Consider the following 20186-nt stretch of genomic DNA (forward strand, 5'->3'; position numbering starts at 1 on the left):
GAGGGAACCGCCAGAAGGCCCTTGGCGCTGAACCTCAGTGTCCGGGCTGAACGATGGGGGTGGAGAAGAAGGGGCTTCCTGGTCTGTTCCTGGACCTCTTATGCTACACAAGCTCTTGTACATACTCTGTACTACATGTTACACTAAATATTGTTGCAATATGCCACAAAAACACAATGTATTGCAAAGAAAACTTTGGTAATCAGCAGACCGCATATGATGTAGGGGAGCCCCCCCCCCCAACCATAGAGAGGTTTCTATACTGCTCCAGGATGGGTCTACTCCATCAACCCATAAGGAAAAGTCTTAACAATGATGAGAGCTGCAACAAAGTCCAACATTCAGTTCTGTCCAGTACAAATTTATTGCATCTCCCCAGTACAAATGTAGCCTGCAGTCCTCTATTAAAGCCTCCTTCCCTTCCCCTGAGTGGAATCAGAAACGGAGACGGGGGCAATTCAGAGAGGCTGCTCAAGAGGCAATTCAAATCCTCCCGTCACATTCATCAGGATGCAATAAAAGAGGCCAAACTACAACGATGGTTGCCACAGGTCCCCCATTCCTGCTATATTATTGTTGTTATTATTTACCCATCACTCAGTCTAAGGTCCCAGGGTGGGTTACAACATTGAAACCTTAATATTAAAAACTGTTCCAAACAACTTACAAGCACAAAGCAATGGCGGGTCCTAAAAACTTACACCTCAAGTGTCAGAAGCCAGAATAAAGAGGTGCATCTTCAACATTCTCGGGCAACTGTTAAATGATGGTTCCAGACACACCTCTGGGGGCCATCACAAAGAAAGCCCTCTCCTCCTGGGCCACCAAGCCTCCGAGGGCAGACAAGCTACCAGGAGGCCCCCCCTCTGCCTATCATAGCACCCAAGGGGGACTGTAGGGAAGGAAGTCGTCTTTCAGTTATTTGGGGTCTGAGACATTTAGGGCTTTAAACACTAATGTAAGCAGCTTAAATGGGGCCCAGGAACGAACTGGCAACCAGAGCAGCTGTTTTGAAATGAGTTAAAAGAAATTTAAAGGGAACCCCAGCCAGCAGTTTGGCTGCCCCTCTCTAGACAGAGATTCTGGTGGAGGCTTTTCCTAACCATGCTTAGCCAAGACTCTGTTTAACTGGAGCTTTTGGGGACGGATCCTGAAACTCTGCTTGCAAAGCAGATGGCCTGCTACTGCCCTGTGGGCCCTTTTGGCATCATGCAACTGAGTCCATGTTTTACACACGTTTGCAGCTCCAAAAATGAAAGGGTTGCTCAGCCCTGAGATGCTGAAATGGAGGCTGGATTGAGGACCCCGAACCTCCCCCCGGGAACAGCTGAAAATTGAGAAAACAGCCTCTCTATACTTACTAAAGTGACAAGTATTCAGAATCAGAGGGAACTCCTTTGATGAGAGCAACACATGGAAAGAGAAAGGAGACAGTGTGGAGACAAGCACACCAAACACAACGAGGCACAAATGAGACAATGCAGGGGAGGGGGAAGCAACAACACTACACCCCCCCCCCCAATAGTCACAAGAAACCATGCCCCTCTCGGATCAGGGCCACACTTCCACTACACCCTTGAATAGGGCGGGGCATCACATCCTAGGGAGGGTAAGATTTCACAGAATTGTAGAGTAGAAGGTTCCCCAGGGGTCATCTAGTCCAACCCCCTGCCATGCAGGAATTACAGCAAAAGAATCCCTGGCAGGTGGCCATCCATTAAGGAGGGTCCACCAGAGCAGGCCCAGGAGGGAAGGCAGGCCTTAATTCTCCCCCTGCCAGTAGCTGCTGGAATTAGCTAGCTGCTGCACATCTTGTTATCTTACAGGCACCAGGGGGTGGACCTTTTCCGCTGTGCCGCCCAGCCTTCAGGAGCTGCACCCCACCCCTCGATAAGACATCATAGGGGAATCTTTTAAGGCTCTCTTGTTCACCCAAGCATTTGCCAGAAATTAGTGCAAAGGAAACAGATGTACCAGGCCCAGTTAGCAGGGATCCCCGGCTGAAATTCCATTATAAAGAAACAAAAAAGAAGCAAGTCTTATATCTCCTAGACTCAGGTATGAAGCAAAAGGTATAGGTACTGTTCTAAGCGGTTTTTGTGGGATGAGCTAGCCTGGCTGCTCCTGCCTTTCAGTGTTTTTAGCCACCCCCATTTCTCCAATCCTATTAAAAGCATCTAATCCAGTGGTCACCAGCTCATCTTGTTGCTGTGAGTTCCAAAGCCTAACCTTTCATGGTGTGAAGAAGCAGGTGCTTGACAGAGCGCCGCAAAGGCTTCCCTTACCTTCTGAAGTCTTGGGTGGGCTTTTTAACGTAGGCTTGGCTGGGCTCTGGACTGTGGGGTCTGCAGTCGACTCCAAAGGGGCCGTCACCTCTTCCTCCAGGCTTGTGTCTTTCTCACCTGGGAGGAGATGGGAATACAATGGAAGAAAGCATGTCTCAGGATGCCTGGATGTCCACAAGGATGGAGCAAATCCCCCCATCTCACTGTTTCTAAACTGTTTCGGACACAGAGCTGAAGGAGACTGCCAGGTGTCCTCCTTGCTCCTTTGCGAGGAGAAGGAGGTCTTTCAATCCCCAGGACAGGGCGCTCAAAGGGAGGTGTCACAACTTGCTGGGGGCTGTGGTCATTAGCACAGGGGTCCAAAATCCTGTGCAGCCAAGGCAACATTTCAGGCGGCTCACCTACTACCAAGCTGGGTTTGAGGTCCCTGTATTTACTTACAAAGCCCTGAACATCTTAGGTCCAGGGTATCTCAGGGATCACCCGAGGCCCTGAATCCCAGCTCAGTCACTGCAGGAGCATTGATAGTTCCTGGAGTTGGTAAGGCTCCTTTGACAACAGCAAGTAACTGAGCCTTTAGTGCCATCAGTCCAGTCCGGTGAAACTTCCTGCCACTAGGGGATGAGTTTATGTAACCAAGGGAGCGGTGGCCTTGAAAAGAGTTGGAAGCCACTGCCCTAGGGATGAGCTATTTTTCACTCTGTGATGACTATATAATAGGATAGGTATTATAATTCTCTCTCTCCAGGGTCAGAGCAAGGCAGTGGACTTTGGACTGTGAGCAGGAGAGTCCTGTTATAGGATGGGGAGGGGTTGGTTTGGATGTCATCTCTGGGTCCCCTCCAAGTCTGTGCTGCTATGTCTGTGAGATGGGATTCTGTAGGAAATAAACGACTCACGTGGAAAAAAATAAATGTGGAAAACATAAAATTCTCCCCCATCCCTGTGTCTCTAGCACACCACCTACAAATTCCTTGGAACCATCCATATCCCATCCTTCCCAACTAATGCTTCTTTCTTGTCTCTCTCAGCTGATGACACAGCATTCATCTCCCCAGAGTGTTTAGGTGGCCCCTATTTTATCAAGTGTCGTTAGTTGCTAATACCAAAGCAAGTGCTGTGGTCTTTCAGCCCACTCAAGTTTCTAGTTCTCAGCAGCAACCAGCCCCTGTGCTCCTGAACCATGATATTTACCATCGAGACCCAGTTTCTTTCTTTCCACTTCCTTCTTGTACTCCTCCAGCTCCTGGTCTGTCAGCTGACTGAAAGGGTTTGGTGGCTCTGGCTCCGGAGGAACCTCGTTGTGGGATACATCCTTCATTTCTCCGTCTGCCAAGTGACTCTCTGTAGACTGCATTGGGAGACAAGAACAAGGTAACTATGGGCGGGGAGGGGGGGAGCCTGCGGGCAGAACCACGGAGGCTGGAAAGCAGAAAGGTGCTCTGGGCCCACGGATCAATCCTATCATGCTTCGATCCCACCCTTTCTCAGCGGCTGCTCCCAACCTTTGGAACTCCCTTCCTAGTGAAGCTAGACTGGCTCCCTCCCCGTGGTCCTTCTGCCGGCAGGTGAATACCAGTTTATACCGAGAGGAAAGGGAAGGGCTTTTAATAGCACCGTCCTGTTTTTATTATTTGTATTTTAATAGATTTGTCTTTTTACATTGTTTAAATTCTATTGGAGTTTAATTACTTTTTAACAATGTCTTCAGCATTTTTAAAAATTTTACCTGTGCTTTAATTTGTGCAAGCCATCTTGAGTCCTGGGCCATGAAAAAGGTGGGACATTGATGATGGTCTAACCCTCCACTGCAAAACATTTTGGCTAAATGGCAGGACGCCTCTTTATTTTTTTTAATATAAATATTTATTAAGGTTTTTGTAAAAGAAAAGCATAAGTAACAAACAACATTGCTTATATCATAACAAAATTTCATAACTTGTTTAGACTTCCTCACGTCTCCTGCTCCCACTTACATTGTTAAAAAGTTTTTTCAAGCAAATTATCATCTTGTTTGCAATCTTATATCCACTCGTTTAAATATAATCTAATAGTTCTCCCAAAGAGTTTGTCTTTTCCTTAATCTCACTTATCATCAAATTCCAATCTAGTTTAGTGGTGGCCAATTATTTATGATCAAGCATCCTTCTTAACATTCAATCAAGTTACAATATTTTTGTAAATAAATTTTAAATTTCTTCCAATCTTCTTCAATCCTTTCTTCTCCCAGGTCTCGGATTCTGCCGGTCATCTCTGCCAGTTGCATATAGTCTATCAGTTGCATCTGCCATTCTTCCAGTGTGGGTAGATCTTGAGTCTTCCAATTCTTAGCAATGAGTATCCTTGCTGCTGTTGTTGCGTACATAAAAAATGTTCGGTCCTTCTTTAACACCTTCTGGCCGACAATACCCAGGAGGAAGGCCTCTGGTTTCTTAGTGAAGGTATACTTAAATACCTTTTTCAACTCATTATATATCATTTCCCAGAAGGCCTTCACTTTAGGGCAAGTCCACCAGAGGTGAAAGAATGTTCCTTCATTTTCTTTACATTTCCAGCATTTATTATCAGACGAATGGTATATTTTGGCGAGTTTAACTGGGGTCATGTACCATCTATATATCATTTTCATTACATTTTCCTTCAAAGCATTACATGCAGTGAAGTTCATCCCAGTGGTCCACAACCTTTCCCAGTCCTCAAACATAATGTTATGCCCAATATCCTGTGCCCACTTTATCATAGCAGATTTAACCATTTCGTCTTGTGTGTTCCATTTTAACAGCAAGTTATACATTCTTGATAATACCTTAGTCTTTGGTTCTAACAATTCTGTCTCCAACTTCGATTTCTCCACCTGGAACCCTAGTTTTTTGTCATTTTTAAAAACTTCTTTAATCTGGGCGTAATGTAACCAGTCTCGCACTTTACCCTCCATTTTCTCCAAACTCTGCAATTTCCAATTGTCACCGTCTTTTTCTAATATTTCCCAATATTTTGGCCATTTGGCCTCCATATTGGGTCTTTTCCGGGCCTTGGCTTCCAGAGGGGACAGCCACCTCGGAGTTTTGTTTTCCAATAAGTCTTTGTATTTTGTCCAGACATTGAATACTGCTTTCCTGACAATATGGTTCTTAAAGGCCTTATTGATCTTAACTTTGTCATACCATAAGTATGCATGCCAGCCAAAAGCATTGTTAAAACCTTCCAAGTCCAACACATCAGTGTCTTCAAGAAGTAGCCAGTCTTTTAGCCAGCAGAAAGCTGCGGCTTCATAGTACAGTTTTAAGTCTGGCAGGGCGAAGCCCCCTCTTTCTTTTGCGTCAGTTAATATCTTAAACTTAATTCTGGGCTTTTTGCCCTGCCAGACAAATTTAGAGATATCTCTCTGCCACTTTCGGAAACACTCCGTCTTGTCCACAATTTGCAATGTTTGAAACAAAAACAACATCTTTGGCAATACATTCATCTTAATAGCAGCAATTCGGCCTAACAAAGAAAGCTTCAATTTTGTCCAACTGTCCAAGTCTCTCTTAATTTCAGACCAACATTTTTCATAATTATCCTTAAATAGACTCAGATTTTTTGCTGTTATGTTTACCCCTAGGTACTTTACTTTTTTAACCACAGTTAGTTCTGTTTCTCTCTGAAACCGTTCTGACTCTGTATCTGTCAAGTTTTTCCCCAACACCTTAGTTTTCTGTTTATTTAGTTTAAATCCCGCCACCCGACCAAAGTCTTGAATCAGTTGTAATACTCTTTTTGTACTAGATTCTGGCTCCTGCAAAGTCAAGACTAGGTCATCTGCAAAAGCTTTAAGTTTATATTGTTTCGCTCCGACCTGAATCCCTTGCACCAACCGGTCCCCTCTAATCCTATTCAAGAGCACCTCCAGAACCGAAATAAATAACAGAGGGGAAATCGGGCAGCCTTGTCGTGTACCTTTTTCAATTTTAAACTCTTCTGTAACCACATTGTTAACTATCAGTTTTGCCTTCTGTTCTGAGTATATTGCATCAATCCCATTCTCAAAACCCCGTCCCACTCCCATTTCTTTTAAATTTCCCTTCATAAATTTCCAAGAGATATTATCAAAGGCCTTCTCCGCATCTATAAAAATTAACACTGCTTTTGTATTTATGTTTGTCTGCAAAAGTTCCAAAATGTCAATGATGTTCCTTGTGTTGGCAAACATATGTCTACCTGGGAGAAAGCCTGCCTGATCTTTATGAATTACTTCATTTAAAACTCTTTTAAGTCTACTTGCCAAAATATCTGCGAATATTTTGTAATCCACATTTAAAAGGGAGATGGGACGATAGTTCTTGAGTTGTGTCTTCTCAATTTCCGATTTTGGTATCAATGTGATGAAAGCTTCCTTCCACGATTCCGGCGCCTTCTTTCCCTCCATAATTTCGTTACTGACCTCCATCAATGGTTGTATCAAATAATCTTTTAATGTCTTATAATACTTGGAGGTCAGGCCGTCTGGCCCTGGAGATTTGCCCAATTTCATGTTCTGAATGGCTTGTTCAATCTCTTGTCGGGTTATTTTGCTGTTCAGGAGTGATCTGTTTTCTTGTGAAAGTTTTTTAAGTCCATTTTTTTCCAAAAATTGTTTAATCTCAGCCTCATTCTGCGGCCCTTGAGTATATAATTTTTTGAAATATTTCTGAAAACACTTTCTAATCTCCACGGGGTTCTGAATGTTTCTTCCTTCAATTTCCAAATTTGTGACTACATTTAACTTTTGTCTCTTCTTCAACTGCCAAGCCAGCAGTTTCCCACATTTATTTGCTGATTCAAAAGTTTTTTGTTTCATTAGTTTGATCTTCCATTCTATTTCCTGGTTCATCAGTTTAGAATATTGTGCCTGATGGAGTTTAATTTCTCTCAGAATCGGCTGTGACTTCAGATTCGATCTTAACTTCTTCTCTAACTCTTTAATTTTCTCCAAAATCTTGTCTTTCCTCTCATTTTGTGATCTTTTTTTTACAGCATTCTGTTGTATCAAGAACCCCCTCATCACGGCTTTGCTTGCGTCCCAAATGATTCTTTTTTCCACCGTAGTGCTCATGTTTATCTCAAAGTAGTCCTTCAAAACTTTTTGGGCCTTCTTAATAATCTCCTGATCTCTAAACAAATTGTCATTCATCTTCCATCTAAAGGAACCGGTTGGTAATAGTGTCATGTCCATTTTCAGTGCATTATGGTCGGAGCAGGTCTTTGGGCAGATTTCCACTTTCCTGACCTTGGGTGCCAGACCTCTAGTTATCCATATTTGGTCGATTCTTGTCCAAGTCAGCTGGGCTTCAGAGAAGAATGTTCCTTCTTTTCCCAAGGGGTTCTTCGTTCTCCAAATGTCAATCCAGTCCATATTGTCTGTCATTTCAAAAAAAGTCTTTGGTAGTCTGCCATCTTTCGTAACATTTTGGCTTTGTGACTTATCCATGTGAGTTGATACGACTCCATTCATGTCTCCCATCATAATGATGTTGTCATAGTCCAGATACTCCAGCATAGTCTCATGCAACTTCTTATAAAATTCCGATTTTCCTTCATTTGGTGCATAAATTCCTAATAGCAGAATCTTCTCTCCTTGGTGTTGTATTTCGATTGCCAAAATTCTTCCATGTTCATCTTTAAATAGAAATTTAGGTGACAGGCTCTCTTTTGCATAAATCACCACGCCTCTCTTCTTTACTGTGTCTGAGGATATAAATTCCTGACCGAGTCTTTTGTTTATTAACACTTTTCTATGGAGCCTAGTCACATGTGTTTCTTGTAGGCAAATAATGTCCAGTTGTTCCTTTTTTAATATATGAAAAATTTTCCTCCTTTTTTCCGGAATATTACAGCCATTTATGTTCCAACTCAACAGTTGCAGAGACATCCTGAATAAATCTGGTTATTTTTCTGGGGGTGGTACCTTGTTCGCTGGGTCTTCAGAATCCAAGGGTGCCGGTGCCTCTGGTGCTCCAGGCCCTGAGGGTAATTCAAGTCCTTTTTGAAGGTCCTCTCCGTACACGTTTAGAAATTTATCTCTATCTTCCAATGTTCTAATTTTAATCTTCTTCCCTCTGAAAGTAAAAGATAGTCCTTGAGGGAAGTCCCACCTAAAGATGATTGAGTTACTCCTCAACAGTCTTGCTAGCTCCAAATACTCAGATCTAAGATCCAAGAGTTGTTTAGGAATGTCCTTGTAAATTTGAATTCTTTTGTCCAAAATGTCCAGTGACTTTCTGTAGTGCAGACCCAGAATCTTATCCCTTTCCTCCTTCGATCTCAATGTTATCAAACAGTCTCTGGGTTTGTCTTTCTTTATGAGTCTTCCAAGCCTGAAAGCTGATACAATTTTAAAGTCTTTTTCCTCTAAGTTCCAGAACTTGGAAAATATTTTGGTCAGAAACTCAGCTAAGTTGTCTTCTTCCACTTCTGGGACCGACCTTATCCTTAAATTAGTCTCCCTGTTCCGTAATTCAATCATAGAAAGGTAGGTCTGGTGTTCTCCTACTTGTTTACTGAGTGGTCTCACCTCTTTTTCTAACTTTCCAAGTCTTTGGCTGGTATCCTCAGCCAATTTCCGATTTTCACCTGTAGCCTCCTTCAATTCTCCAATTGCTTGTGCATTCTGTGCCACTTGTCCAGTTAGTCTATTTAGACATTCTGTGTTTTGATCGATTTTAAATGTTTGCTCATCAGCTTTTTTATCCAAGGATTCAACTCTCTTATCCAAAGATTCCAATTTTTCATAGATTTTCTCTAAAATAGAAACAGTTGTTCCAGAGGCCATATCTTCCAATTGTAATTCCTCAGTTTCTCCTTCCCCTGCCCTTGGCAGGGATGCAGCTTCTTCCTCAGAAAGCAGGATAGGCACAGACGATCTACGTGGCTGTAAAGCTGTGGCTAGGGTTGTTTGTCTAGTTCTTACTCTAGATTCCTTTTCTTTAAGCTCCTTTTCTTTAGGCTCCTTTTTTCTTGCACCACTCATTCCAAAGTTATCTAAAAGTCAAGGTCAAGCTGAGTTATTTCCCATGGGAAAGAGACGGCCCAGATGGTAACAGTCAAACAGGAGGCCGGGAAAGAGAAAGTAAAACAATGCCACTGCTGTAAATTCCAAAACCTCTAGGGGGAGCTTAAAAAGTCTTTCGGGAAGAAGTCAATTCCAATAAAGTTCATAAAATCAAAATTAATGTCCAGGAACCTTCAAGTAATAAATTTTAGCAGAGTTGGTATTAAATGAACACAATGTCTCAAATAGTGCTTGCTGGTATTCCAAATGGTGCCTCAAAGTAGCAATTCCAAACCCCCTCAGATTATTTCCAAGTTTATATTCAAAGTATCCAGATCTGCAGGCTGACTGCTACAGTTGCTCAGGCAGTTCCAGCACCTGGGTTTTTAACTTAAATTGTAATTCCAATAGGAAAAGATGTCACAGTCCAAATTAGAAACGCAAAATCAAATGCTTACAGTCCTATTCTGCTTCAAAGGAGGTTCAGTGGGTGCTCAGATCCATTAGGTTAAAAGTTCACTCTCTGCCTCCACTCCTCCTGCTCTTTGCTTTGAAGTTCAGTAGCAGCGGAAGACGGACTTCCTTTTTTTTCGTCAATCCGCTTTCAGCCAAATTCCGTAGCTTTTAAAACTTTAGAATTTTTAAAGGTCCTTATTACTCACGGGTTGTTGCTTTCCGAAGCATAAATTCGAGGAAGAAAGGTCAGCGCTCACCGGCAACAGCTTCGCGGCTTCGCTCCGTTGATTGCGGAGCGACCCTCAGCGCCACTACCCCCTCCGCGATCCGGAGCCCCTTACGGGGTTCCTTCAACGTTTTGGGGGCAGCTCCTGGCGCCCGCCGGGTCCCAAGACCGCCTGCGGTTTTCCGGTGTGGGTCTCCGCTTCGCCGTAGCGGACGACCCGTTTCAACGGAGCTTCCCTCTCCTGGTTAGAAGAGGGCAGCCATTACCGTTCGCGCCGCCTCCGGAAGTCCGGCAGGACGCCTCTTTAAAGGTCATTGTAAGATGGCACTGGATGCCCCCATACCTTTCCAGACCTCACTGTACTCTCTTGCCCTTATGCTTAAAGGCACATTCTTCCATGTGTGGTGGGAGCATTTGCTGCTTAAAGATTTCTGGACCCGATATCTTTCAATGTCATCCATCATTATAGCATTCATGGAACGCTTAACTCACCATTGGAGGGTGATAAAAGGATCAGCCAGGACAGTTGCATTTGACTCTGTATGGTCTCAATTTATATTGTTTATTAACAACGGTACAGTAATCTCCCTTCCCCCTCAGTCATAGCAGCCGCTATGGAGAAATTATCTTAATGCTCTAGACCGAAGTACATCCTGTGGATGTGAGCTTAACCTGGAATGTAAAAGATTTTCCAAATCTGTTTTGATGCCATATGGATAATAGAAGACTTAACATTTGTATGTGTATTTGTCCTGGGAGACAACACTTTATGGTTTGTAATTGGCTTTTTTAAAAATGTCGATAACATTTGCAAATAATAGTAATAGTAATAGTAATAGTAATAGTGAGGGGCCTTTTGTGGGACATTATTACAGTCAAACTCATATTTTGTCAGATAAGCACATGAAGAGGCTGAGGTTCACAGAGCTTTCCTGTTAAATTTGCTAGAGAGAACTCTGTGACATCTCTTCCTTTTTGCCTTGGCAGGAAGCTGAAACACTCCATCCTTCCTTCCTGCCTGAGCATCTCTCTCTTTCCCTCATGCCTCCAAGCTGACTACTCAGACAACATTTTGAACTTAGATTTTGTACTTTTGTAACTTACGGTACTAGTTATGAACCTGCCTTCATTTTGCTACTGTAAACTGCTGCTTCAAGACCCAGGTTAGGTAAGCAAATACTACTTTCACTTCTTCACAAAACAATGTGTGTGATGGTCATTTTTAAGGGAGAGAAAAGTAGCAATACCAAGGAAAATCCCATCTGCCTTAAAGCATCCTGGATTCTTGTCTGTAGAAAGTTAAATCAACCTTGTCTTAGCTTCCAAGTTTAATGCTGCAAAGGATGGTACTCTGCTGATCTCATAAACGTGAGCAAGGATCCTCTCCTACTCCCTAAATCCATTCCTACACTTTTCAGTGCTAAATTCTTGAGGGTGAAATTTAATTCCCAGTGAGATTAGGAAAGCCCCACCCCTCTATTATTTGAAATGAGCTTAAGCGGTCTAAGTGCTGGGATTCAGCCAAGGACTTCCGCTAGTGCAACTGGACTTCCTCCTGCTATCCTCCTCCATGCACAGACAATTGGCTGTTTGGGGGTCCGGAGACACCCCAGAACTGCAGGGAGGTGGTGGTTGTGAAGAGGACTGATAGTTGCACCAGGCAAGCAGGAATTCTTGCACAAACAGAGCGATCTGCTTAGCGCTACGTTGAATACCCGCCCCCCAGATGTCTATAGAATAAATAAGTAAAATATGCCTGTCCTCATAACAGCCTGGTGAGATCAGTGTGGTAGAGAAATGGTGCCTGATTTGGAGTCTCCATCCCAGTGATGCTTATGGCACTGGAGCCAGACCCCTCCAGTCGACAGCCATTGGGGTGTGGGGCTAGATGATCCTCCCAACTTTACAATTCAGTGATGCTATGATTCTATTCCAGGAGATTCCCTTTACACTGGGAGGCTCCCTGAATGACAAGTACCGGGCTCCTGCTTTTCTCTGCTATCACGCTGGCGAGCAACTGGGACTGGGGTCCGGCCGATTTCACGTCCTGGCGGTTTTGTTCTCTAATCTGCAAGTGGAAATGAAGGAAAAGAGGAGAAAGTTTGTGGGATTGAAGCAATGCCCCTGAAGAAGAGAAAGCAACACGCAAAGTTTCTTGGTGCCATCAGGGGCTGTGGATCAGGACCAGGCTCCCTGTTACCAGCACTAATGGGATACCTGGCTGGAGTTCTGACCTAGTCCAGCGCATTGCAGGGAGTTGGATGAGGTGACTTCCAACGCAACAATTCTGTGACTCTACACTGCATTATATCAGCTCTCCCCATTGTATTTCTGCTAGGGAGAGAGGCTGCGGGGATTCTTCCCCAATACACAATTCCCAGGATTATTTTGGGGATGCCATAGCAACGGAGACGGTTCCAACAGAGATGGAAAGTGTCTAAAGAGCAAATGGAAGGAGGCGGCTGTACCTTATTCCTCATTTCCAGAACTTCTTGTGGGTCTGTGTAGAGAGGCACAAATTGGTTTGGGTTTTCAATTCGGATCGGTGTTCCACTGCTGGTTTTCTCCACCTCGTCTGCTTTCATCCACTGGGCAGCATGAAAAGTCAAGGGCAAATTGTAAGGTCAAAGGGAGGTCTCTTAAGGGTGGAGAAAGGGCACAGAGGGATTCCTTAGCTGTGATTCTGGCACTGCAAGGGGTTGGACTGGATGATCCTTGGGGTCCCTTCCAACTCTGCAAATGATCTGCAAAGCTGAGAGGCAGGATGGGCTTTGGGGCTTCTGAATTCAAACTGATGAGTCAGCTTTTGCATCCACACGGAGAAAGAGCCCAGATATGTAAGGCTACAGACATTCAGGTTCCTAATTCAGCAAGAAGAGCTTTTCAGATCATTGTGACCCCCATCTTCTCTCGCTCACTTCACTGTGTGGGCCCTGCTGTCATGTGACTAGTCCTCATGAACGGAATAATTTGCCACTACTGAAGGTCACAACTCTTATTACCTATTTCCTGATTGTCACTGAAAACAGAAACGTATGTCCTCTGATTTTCTGAATACTCCAAGGCAGAATTTTTCTTGAAATGAGTTAAATGGCCTGACTGAATTAAAACAGCTTTTTGAATCTTTAAATTCTCCCCCACGGTGAATACGTTTCATCCTCCTATACCAGCCAGTGGCTGCTTCTGGGGGTGGGGGAACGGACGGACCTGGAGGAGTAGCCTCAGCGCAAGAGGACAGAAGTTCGTCACACAAATAATGGGACTCAGAAAAGGGCAACCAAAATTATCAAGGGGGTTGACTGACTCCCCTGTGAAGAAAAGTTGCAGTATTGGGGACTTTTTAGTGTAGGGAAAAGGTAGGTATGACAGAAGTTTATAAAATAGTGCATGGATAGAAAGCAAGTTTTTATGCTTCTGTCATAACATTAATGAAGCTGAATTCAGAACAGAGAAAAGAAAGTCCTTTTTCACCCAGCACAGTTAAACTATGGAACAGTAGGCGCTGTAACTCTCCAAAGGTGCACTCCTCCACTGTCTCCTCAGACACATGTCAACCAACCAACCAACCAACCAACCAACTGTCCCCTAAATTTCTGCTGTAGCCAATTGGATGGGGGAAGAGGGCCCTGCCTTTCTTTCAGCGTGGAAAATGGTGGCCACTTCCCTTATGTGGAACATTTCGCAGGGACAAGAGGCAGTGAATGGTGTTCTCCTTACGGTGGTTTTGGTTCTGCTGGCGCTGCCTTGGCTTTCCTCGGCCACATTCACCCGCAGATAAGTGTTAGGTGTGTTCAGCCAGCGGGTCTTCTCCTTCTGCTGCTTCTGGGCATGCTGCCGGAGAGTTGAGATGGGGGCTACGTCCTCCTCAAACACAAAGGCTGTGACCGTGGCTGGGATCTCCACCTCACTCTTGTGCTTGGTCTTCTCCTGGACAAACGGATAGTGGTAGGCGTAGCCGGTCCGGTAGCCCTAGGAAGGACAAAGAGGGTTCCCTGAAGGCTCCCCTGCATGCTGACCCAGAGGCAAAAGCTTAAGCTGTGAGGCCACTTGCCTTCTGCACAGAAACTACCTGCTGATGTAGAGCAGGATTTTCAATCCCCCAAACCCACCCAAGTTTCTGGTCCTGGTGGCTGTTGGCATGCATGAAAAACATTTGTATTTTTACTATCTTAGAGATTACCACATTTCCTATGAGTAACATCAACTGATAGCAGTTCTGATTTATGGGTTAATCATAAGCTAATGTGATTCCTTAATGGGATTTGGCAGCTTGCAAATGCTCAGCTTGCAGTTATAAAATGGTAACCATCCATTGTTAGACAATTTCAGCAGACGGCATCCAGGAACTCATTGAATTAAGTTGGGGAAAGCTTTGCTAAAGCCACGGTGGGGAACCTCAGTGGCCCTCAAGTCACTCTATGTGGCCCTTGGGTTTCTCCCCTCCACACCCCCTGCTGTGCCTTCTTTGCTTTGCCCTCTCCTGGAGTGCTTTTGCCCTGGAGTCTGGGGGTGTCAAAGCCAGCCTGCTTACGGACTCATTGTTAAAACCATGTTTATGGAAGATCATCTTACTCGGCTCTGAGGGATGGCCAAAGAAGAAGACTGTTCCAAGGTAACATCTGCATCAATTGCTCCGCCCATTTTTGCCTCTTGCCCCACCCACCGCTGGCATGTGGGTCCCAGAAGGTTCCCCACAAGGAAACGCATCCCTCAGGTGGGAAGAGGCTCCCCTGCACTAGACAGAGAAAGTGAGGATGGGACACATGTCCAGGAAAATGGGCGCTGTGGCATCTGCGCTTGCAAACGCACCAGGTTGTCGAGCATCCTCATCAGAGCCTCAAACTCGTGCTCTCCCAGCCGGCTCTTCTGCATGGGTCCAAAGGTGCTGCCAGCCCATCGGACAGAGCCAACGTCATGGGGCCGGTGCTTCTCTCGCTCCAGGACTATCAGATTCTCTGCTCCGCCAGCACTGGACAAGGCTGAGACCTGGAAAGATGCAAACCACAAGAGAGGCCATATATCCACATGTGGCGTCCAAGCAAAATATCTGGGCGCCGAGAGAATATCTGGAGAATAATTCAGAGATCAAAAAGTGCAGGGGAGAACCAGTTGGGAGCCAATTTGTTGCAAGGGTGCGGGGAGGGGGGCAAGACAGTAGCATCCTTTGGTCATCAAGGAAGTGTGGAAGAAGCCCATGCATTGCCACCCTTCCACCTGCAGATGGCGCTCATGCGCTGGGCCTTGGCACATGGCTGACCTAGTTTTTTCCAGCTGAAGAAGTAGGCTGATGCTCAGAGGGGCAGACAATGGCACTGAGCATCAAAGGCAGGAATTGCAGGAAGTCCAACCTGCCTCCCCCCACCCCCACCCTGCCTGGGGTTGCAGAGCTTATTAGTTCCTGACAAGGGTGGGCAGAGCCAGAAAGACAGAGAAGAGGGCCGGAGAATACTGTTGCCTTTTGGGGATAACATTTTTACAGCCCCAGAAGAGGAAATAGCTGATGAAGCCCACCTGTGTAAATAATAATACAACTGATTAATTTATGGAGTATGAAGCTTGACATTCTATTCTTTAACTTTCTGCCTATGCAAAAAAGTAAACATTACCAAATAAATTGGGTGCGATACTTTCCCTGATGCTTTTCAACATCTTTATGTGCCCCCTCGCGCAGCTTGTTCGGAGTTTTGGGTTAGGATGCCATCAGTATGCTGACGACACCCAACTCTATCTGTTGATGGATGGCCATCCTGACTCGGCCCAAGACACACTGATCAGATGTTTGGAAGCTGTGGCTGGATGGTTATGTGGGAGCCAATTGAAGTTAAATCCTTTGAAGACAGAGGTCCTTTGGCTGGGTTGGGACGATATGGGATTGGGGGGGGGCAACTCCCATCTCTTGCGGGGGCGCAATTAGTGCCAGCACTGTCCGTTAAGAGTTTGGGTGTAATCTTTGACACCACCCTTTCCATGGAGGCGCACATTGCAGCTATAACAAAGGCGGCATTTTTTCATCTCTGCCAAGCTAAGCAGTTGGCTCCTTACCTCTCTCGCCCTGACCTCGCCACTGTGATCCATGCGATGGTCACCTGCAGACTGGATTATTGTAATTCGCTCTATGTGGGGCTGCCCTTGAGACTGACCCAGAAACTCCAGCGGGTGTTCTCACTGCGAGATCACATTCACCCTGGTATGTCCCACGGAGGACCTTACGGTCTTCAAACAAAAACACCTTGGAGGTCCCAGGCCACAGAGAGGTTAGGCTGGCCTCAATCAGAGCCAGGGCTTTTTCGGCCGTGGCCCCGATCTGGTGGAACGCTCTGTCACAAGAGACTAGGGCCCTGCAGGACTTGACATCTTTCCGCAGGGCCTGCAAGACAGAGCTGTTCCACCAGGCCTTTGGCCAAGGCACAGTCTGACCCCCTCCTTTGGTAATTCTTCACAGAACTCTAGCCCAATGGTTGCCATCAATTTGATTTTAACTGATTTTATAATGAATTGATTTTATAATGCTGTATTTTTTTACTGTTGTTAGCTGCTCTAAGCCTGGCTTCGGCTGGGTAGGGCGGGATATAAATGAATTATTATTATTATTATTATTATTATTATTATTATTATTATTATTATTATTATATTATGCAAAGCAAGGAAATTGGTGCAACTTTTTTATTTTTTTGCAGATCTTAGCAGGAACCAGCTTGGAGGAAGGGAGAGGGAGTTTTCCCTTTCTTCTGAGATTCATCAGCATAGGGTGGGGTAGGGGTTTTCTTTAGGATCATGACTGGAGCATGGAGGGTTAAACTTCACCCCCCCCTGCTGTGGAAATAGTGCCCCTCTTGGCTTAATTGCTAATTTATTTATTCGTTACATTATACCCCACCTTTCCCTGAAGGAGCTCAGAGTGGCATACATAGTTCTCCCCTCCTCATTTTATCATCACAACAACCCTGTGAGGTAGGTTAGGTGACAGGGCCCTGTAATGTTGGGGCTGGTGGGATTTGTAGTCCAAAATGCCTGGAGGGCACCAGGCTGGGGAAGGACAACGTTCAACCAGCACTTTCCCATCTTCAAAGGCTCTTACCATACCCAAGCTGCAAATGCAAAGCTGAGCTTGAGAAAAGCAGGCTTTCCTAAAGCATCCCAGAGAGTCCAGAACAGAAGCGTGATTTTCACTGGGGTCTTCACAGCTGCCAGGAGCCAGCATACTCTGCCAAATTTCACTCTGCAGCATGTTAGGTACACAATGTTCCTTCCATACCACAACTTCTGAAGGAGAAAAACATCATTTCCCTGTGCCTAAAATTTTAATTATTGCAGCTAACGCTACTAAGATGCTACTTGGTTGGAGCCAGCTAAGATCTACTCAGAGTAGGTGCACCAGAATGAAGGAAACTACATCAGTTATGTCCACTAATTCCATGGGATCTACTTGGAATGTGGCTAATATTGGAAATAAACCATTGCTAATTTAACAGCTGTGTGTGTGTGTGTGTGTGTGTGTCATATGTGTGACGTGTGTGAAGGCACAACCAGATGCCTTCACCTGCTCCAACTGCAGCAAAGCAGGTATTTCCCATAACAGTCTCTCGAGTCAGTGCAGGTGCTGCAACCTTCCAACAGTTGGACCTCACCCCCAAAGGCGTCCTCTTCCATTGTTTCCAAGACAGGTGGATGCCAACCAACATGCGTCAACATATATACTATCAATAGTAACTGATACAAACTATCAATATCAATGGATATTGCTTACTTTAGAATGATTTTAAAATACTGTCACATGAGTATTCTCAGAATGAATTATCTGGGTTGGTTGCCTCCTTGTGAACTGGCATTAGACTGACTAGAGTGAGGATGCCCTGATGTGCATTTTTGCTCCTGTGTTGTTACTGTGGCTGCTTTGGACATGCTTACATGGGGAAAGGACATACCGTAGATTCCGGCATATAAGACAACTTCTTAACCCCGGAAAAGAGGTTAAAAAGTCGTCTTATACGCCGGGTATGGGCGGCGCGGAGCGGAGCCCGCCTACTGCTGCTTCGGAATGAGCAACAGGGGCGGCAAGTTCTGCTCCATGTGGCTTTTTCCTGGTGTGGAGCTGCCCAGTGTATTAGGCGACTGGGCTTATAAGACAAACCTCCAAATTGAAGCTGCCAATTTGGGGGGGTCGTCTAATACGCCCAGTCGCCTAATACGCCAGAATCTACGGCACACAAATTGAAATAATAATGGTGTCTCTAATGCTGTCAGGGGTCCCTTTACCTTTATCTTTAATGCTGTCAAGCAGTTGGAGTAGATGACCCTTTGAGTCCCTTCCAACTCTATAATTATATGATTAGATAAAACGTGCCTGGTGACTAAAAGGAGGGGTGGGGGTGGGAGGGTGGGTGTGCTCTGCTGCTCACCTGAACTTCACAGGCAGCCTGCAAATGGAAGATCTTGTAGAAGGCTTCTTCCACCGTGTCTCCCAAGGCCACCACACCATGATTCCGCAACACTAGAACCTGCCAAGAGAAGGAAGGAGAAAGGGTCAGTGAAAATGGGGAAAGCCATAGGTGCTTCTCAATTCTGTATAATTTTTCACACTGCCTCTTGCCCGAGGATTTCAAAAAGTCTGGCTAAGCCCTACTTCAGAGGTCTAGATCCCAAATGCCAGCTCCTCAACAGTTCCACATGTCCCACCGTCCCCCCCACCAGGGAAACTGGCACTTTACCATTGAATCAGAGCAAACATCAGTCAGGTTTTCTGTGAATTGACACTTCCTCTGGTTCCGTGTTAAAGAGCAGGTTTTCCTGGGGAAAGTCGTGAGGCAAACAGACAGAAAACCACTTGGACCCCTGCCTGGAATGCACGGGGCAAGCAGAAACCCTCTTGCACCTGGGCTTTCTGGGCACAAAACAAGCAGTGTGGACAATCCCTAAGGGCTGTTTGATGCGCCACAGTGCCAGAGGACGCTTGAAGCCTGAATGCTACCTCTCAACCCTCACCTTGCAGGTGGGTCCTAGACACTTCTGCAGCTCGATTCTGTCCGCTTCTTCCTCCATCTCCCCGTTGAAGTCAAAGTACACCATGTTCCCTGCCAGCAGTGCATCATGGGAAATGGGCAAGAGGCCATGCTTCATGGCAGACACCTGGGAAGGAAGAGAGCAGAGACAGAGAGGCAAAGATGAGCAGGTAGAGCCATCCCTTGTCTTTCCATTGACACATCTAGACTGTGCCTTGGATGGGCAACAGAGGTGGGCCTGATCTTTGCACCATAGGTTACATCCCAGGCATACCAGAATCAGAGATTTCTCCACCCCCCCTCCAGGCAAGCGAGAGGCATCCTAGTGCAAGGGCACCTTCCAGCCAGGCAAAAGCACTCGGTGGCAAGAAGGGCCTTTTACTAACTGCAGTTGCTTCAACAGTTGTGGCCATTCCTGGACTGGGAAAGCCTGAGCACAGTAGTTCATTGGTTACTTCAAGGCTGGATTACTGCAATGCACTCTATGCCGGGCTTCCCTTGTACTTGAGACGGAAGTTTCAGTTAATGTGCAATGCTGCAGCATGATTGCTGACAGGATCGAGGCCTTGTCAGCATACAACACGTGCGTTCATAGATCTGCACTGGTTGGCAATTTGCTACCAGGCCAGATTCAAGGTGTGACTATTAGCATATAAAGCCCTTAACAACTTGGGACCTGTTCTGAATGTGAGATGGCCTTACCCCGCCTGTGCCTGCTCGACTGCTTTGAATGGAACTGGCACTGTTACAGGGGCCACATAATACCCCTTCCACATCTCTAAGGACGCCATTTTTTAGTGTGGCAGCACCAACACTTTGGAACTCCCTCCCTATTGACATCAGCCTTCACTGTACTCTTTCGGGCGCCTGTTAAAACATTTTTTTGTTTAGACAAGCCCACCCAGATGCTGAGGAAGTTGTTGCGAGCCTTGTTGGTGGTTGCATAGGAGTCATGAGTTTCTGCTCTCCTCCCACCCATCCGCAAGCCTGGAATCTAGCCATTTTCTGTCCCTTCCCTTAACACAGGGGTGCCCAAACTTTTTTCAAAGAGGGCCAGATTTGATGAAGTGAACATGCATGAGGGCCGACCAGGTTGTTTAGCTTTTTTACGATTTTACCCCAAAGCTGTTGAGCTTTTTTTGGGGGGATTTTACCCCAGGAAATAAACCGACCCGTGGGCCGAATTAGGCCATGGAAACAGACTTTGGACA

At 45.5% G+C, this 20186-nt stretch overlaps 1 protein-coding gene and 1 long non-coding RNA gene across 4 annotated transcripts in view; one reads left to right on the forward strand and one right to left on the reverse strand.

Moving 5' to 3' along the window:
* LOC310851240 overlaps positions 1-20186 on the forward strand; it is a 984470-nt gene that overhangs the window by 28288 nt on the left and 935996 nt on the right. The gene's annotated exons all lie outside the window — the stretch shown is intronic.
* The window catches only part of ADD2 (adducin 2), a 77601-nt gene that overhangs the window by 10248 nt on the left and 47167 nt on the right, over positions 1-20186 (reverse strand). For 2 of the 3 annotated variants that reach the window (XM_083753247.1, XM_083753249.1), the window contains 8 exons: positions 18959-19102; positions 18376-18474; positions 14786-14962; positions 13694-13945; positions 12445-12564; positions 11955-12044; positions 3480-3636; positions 2286-2402 (listed from right to left, as the gene is read on the reverse strand). In XM_083753247.1, coding sequence (XP_083609373.1) covers positions 2286-2402; positions 3480-3636; positions 11955-12044; positions 12445-12564; positions 13694-13945; positions 14786-14962; positions 18376-18474; positions 18959-19102 — 1156 coding nt within the window. Of the gene's footprint in view, positions 1-1361; positions 1396-2285; positions 2403-3479; positions 3637-11954; positions 12045-12444; positions 12565-13693; positions 13946-14785; positions 14963-18375; positions 18475-18958; positions 19103-20186 lie in introns of all 3 variants that reach the window. The other variant, XM_083753248.1, reaches the window with a different exon arrangement.

This window comes from Podarcis gaigeae (genome assembly GCF_964106915.1).
Source record: "Podarcis gaigeae genome assembly, chromosome: 8".
Classification (NCBI taxonomy): Eukaryota; Metazoa; Chordata; class Lepidosauria; order Squamata; family Lacertidae; genus Podarcis; species Podarcis gaigeae.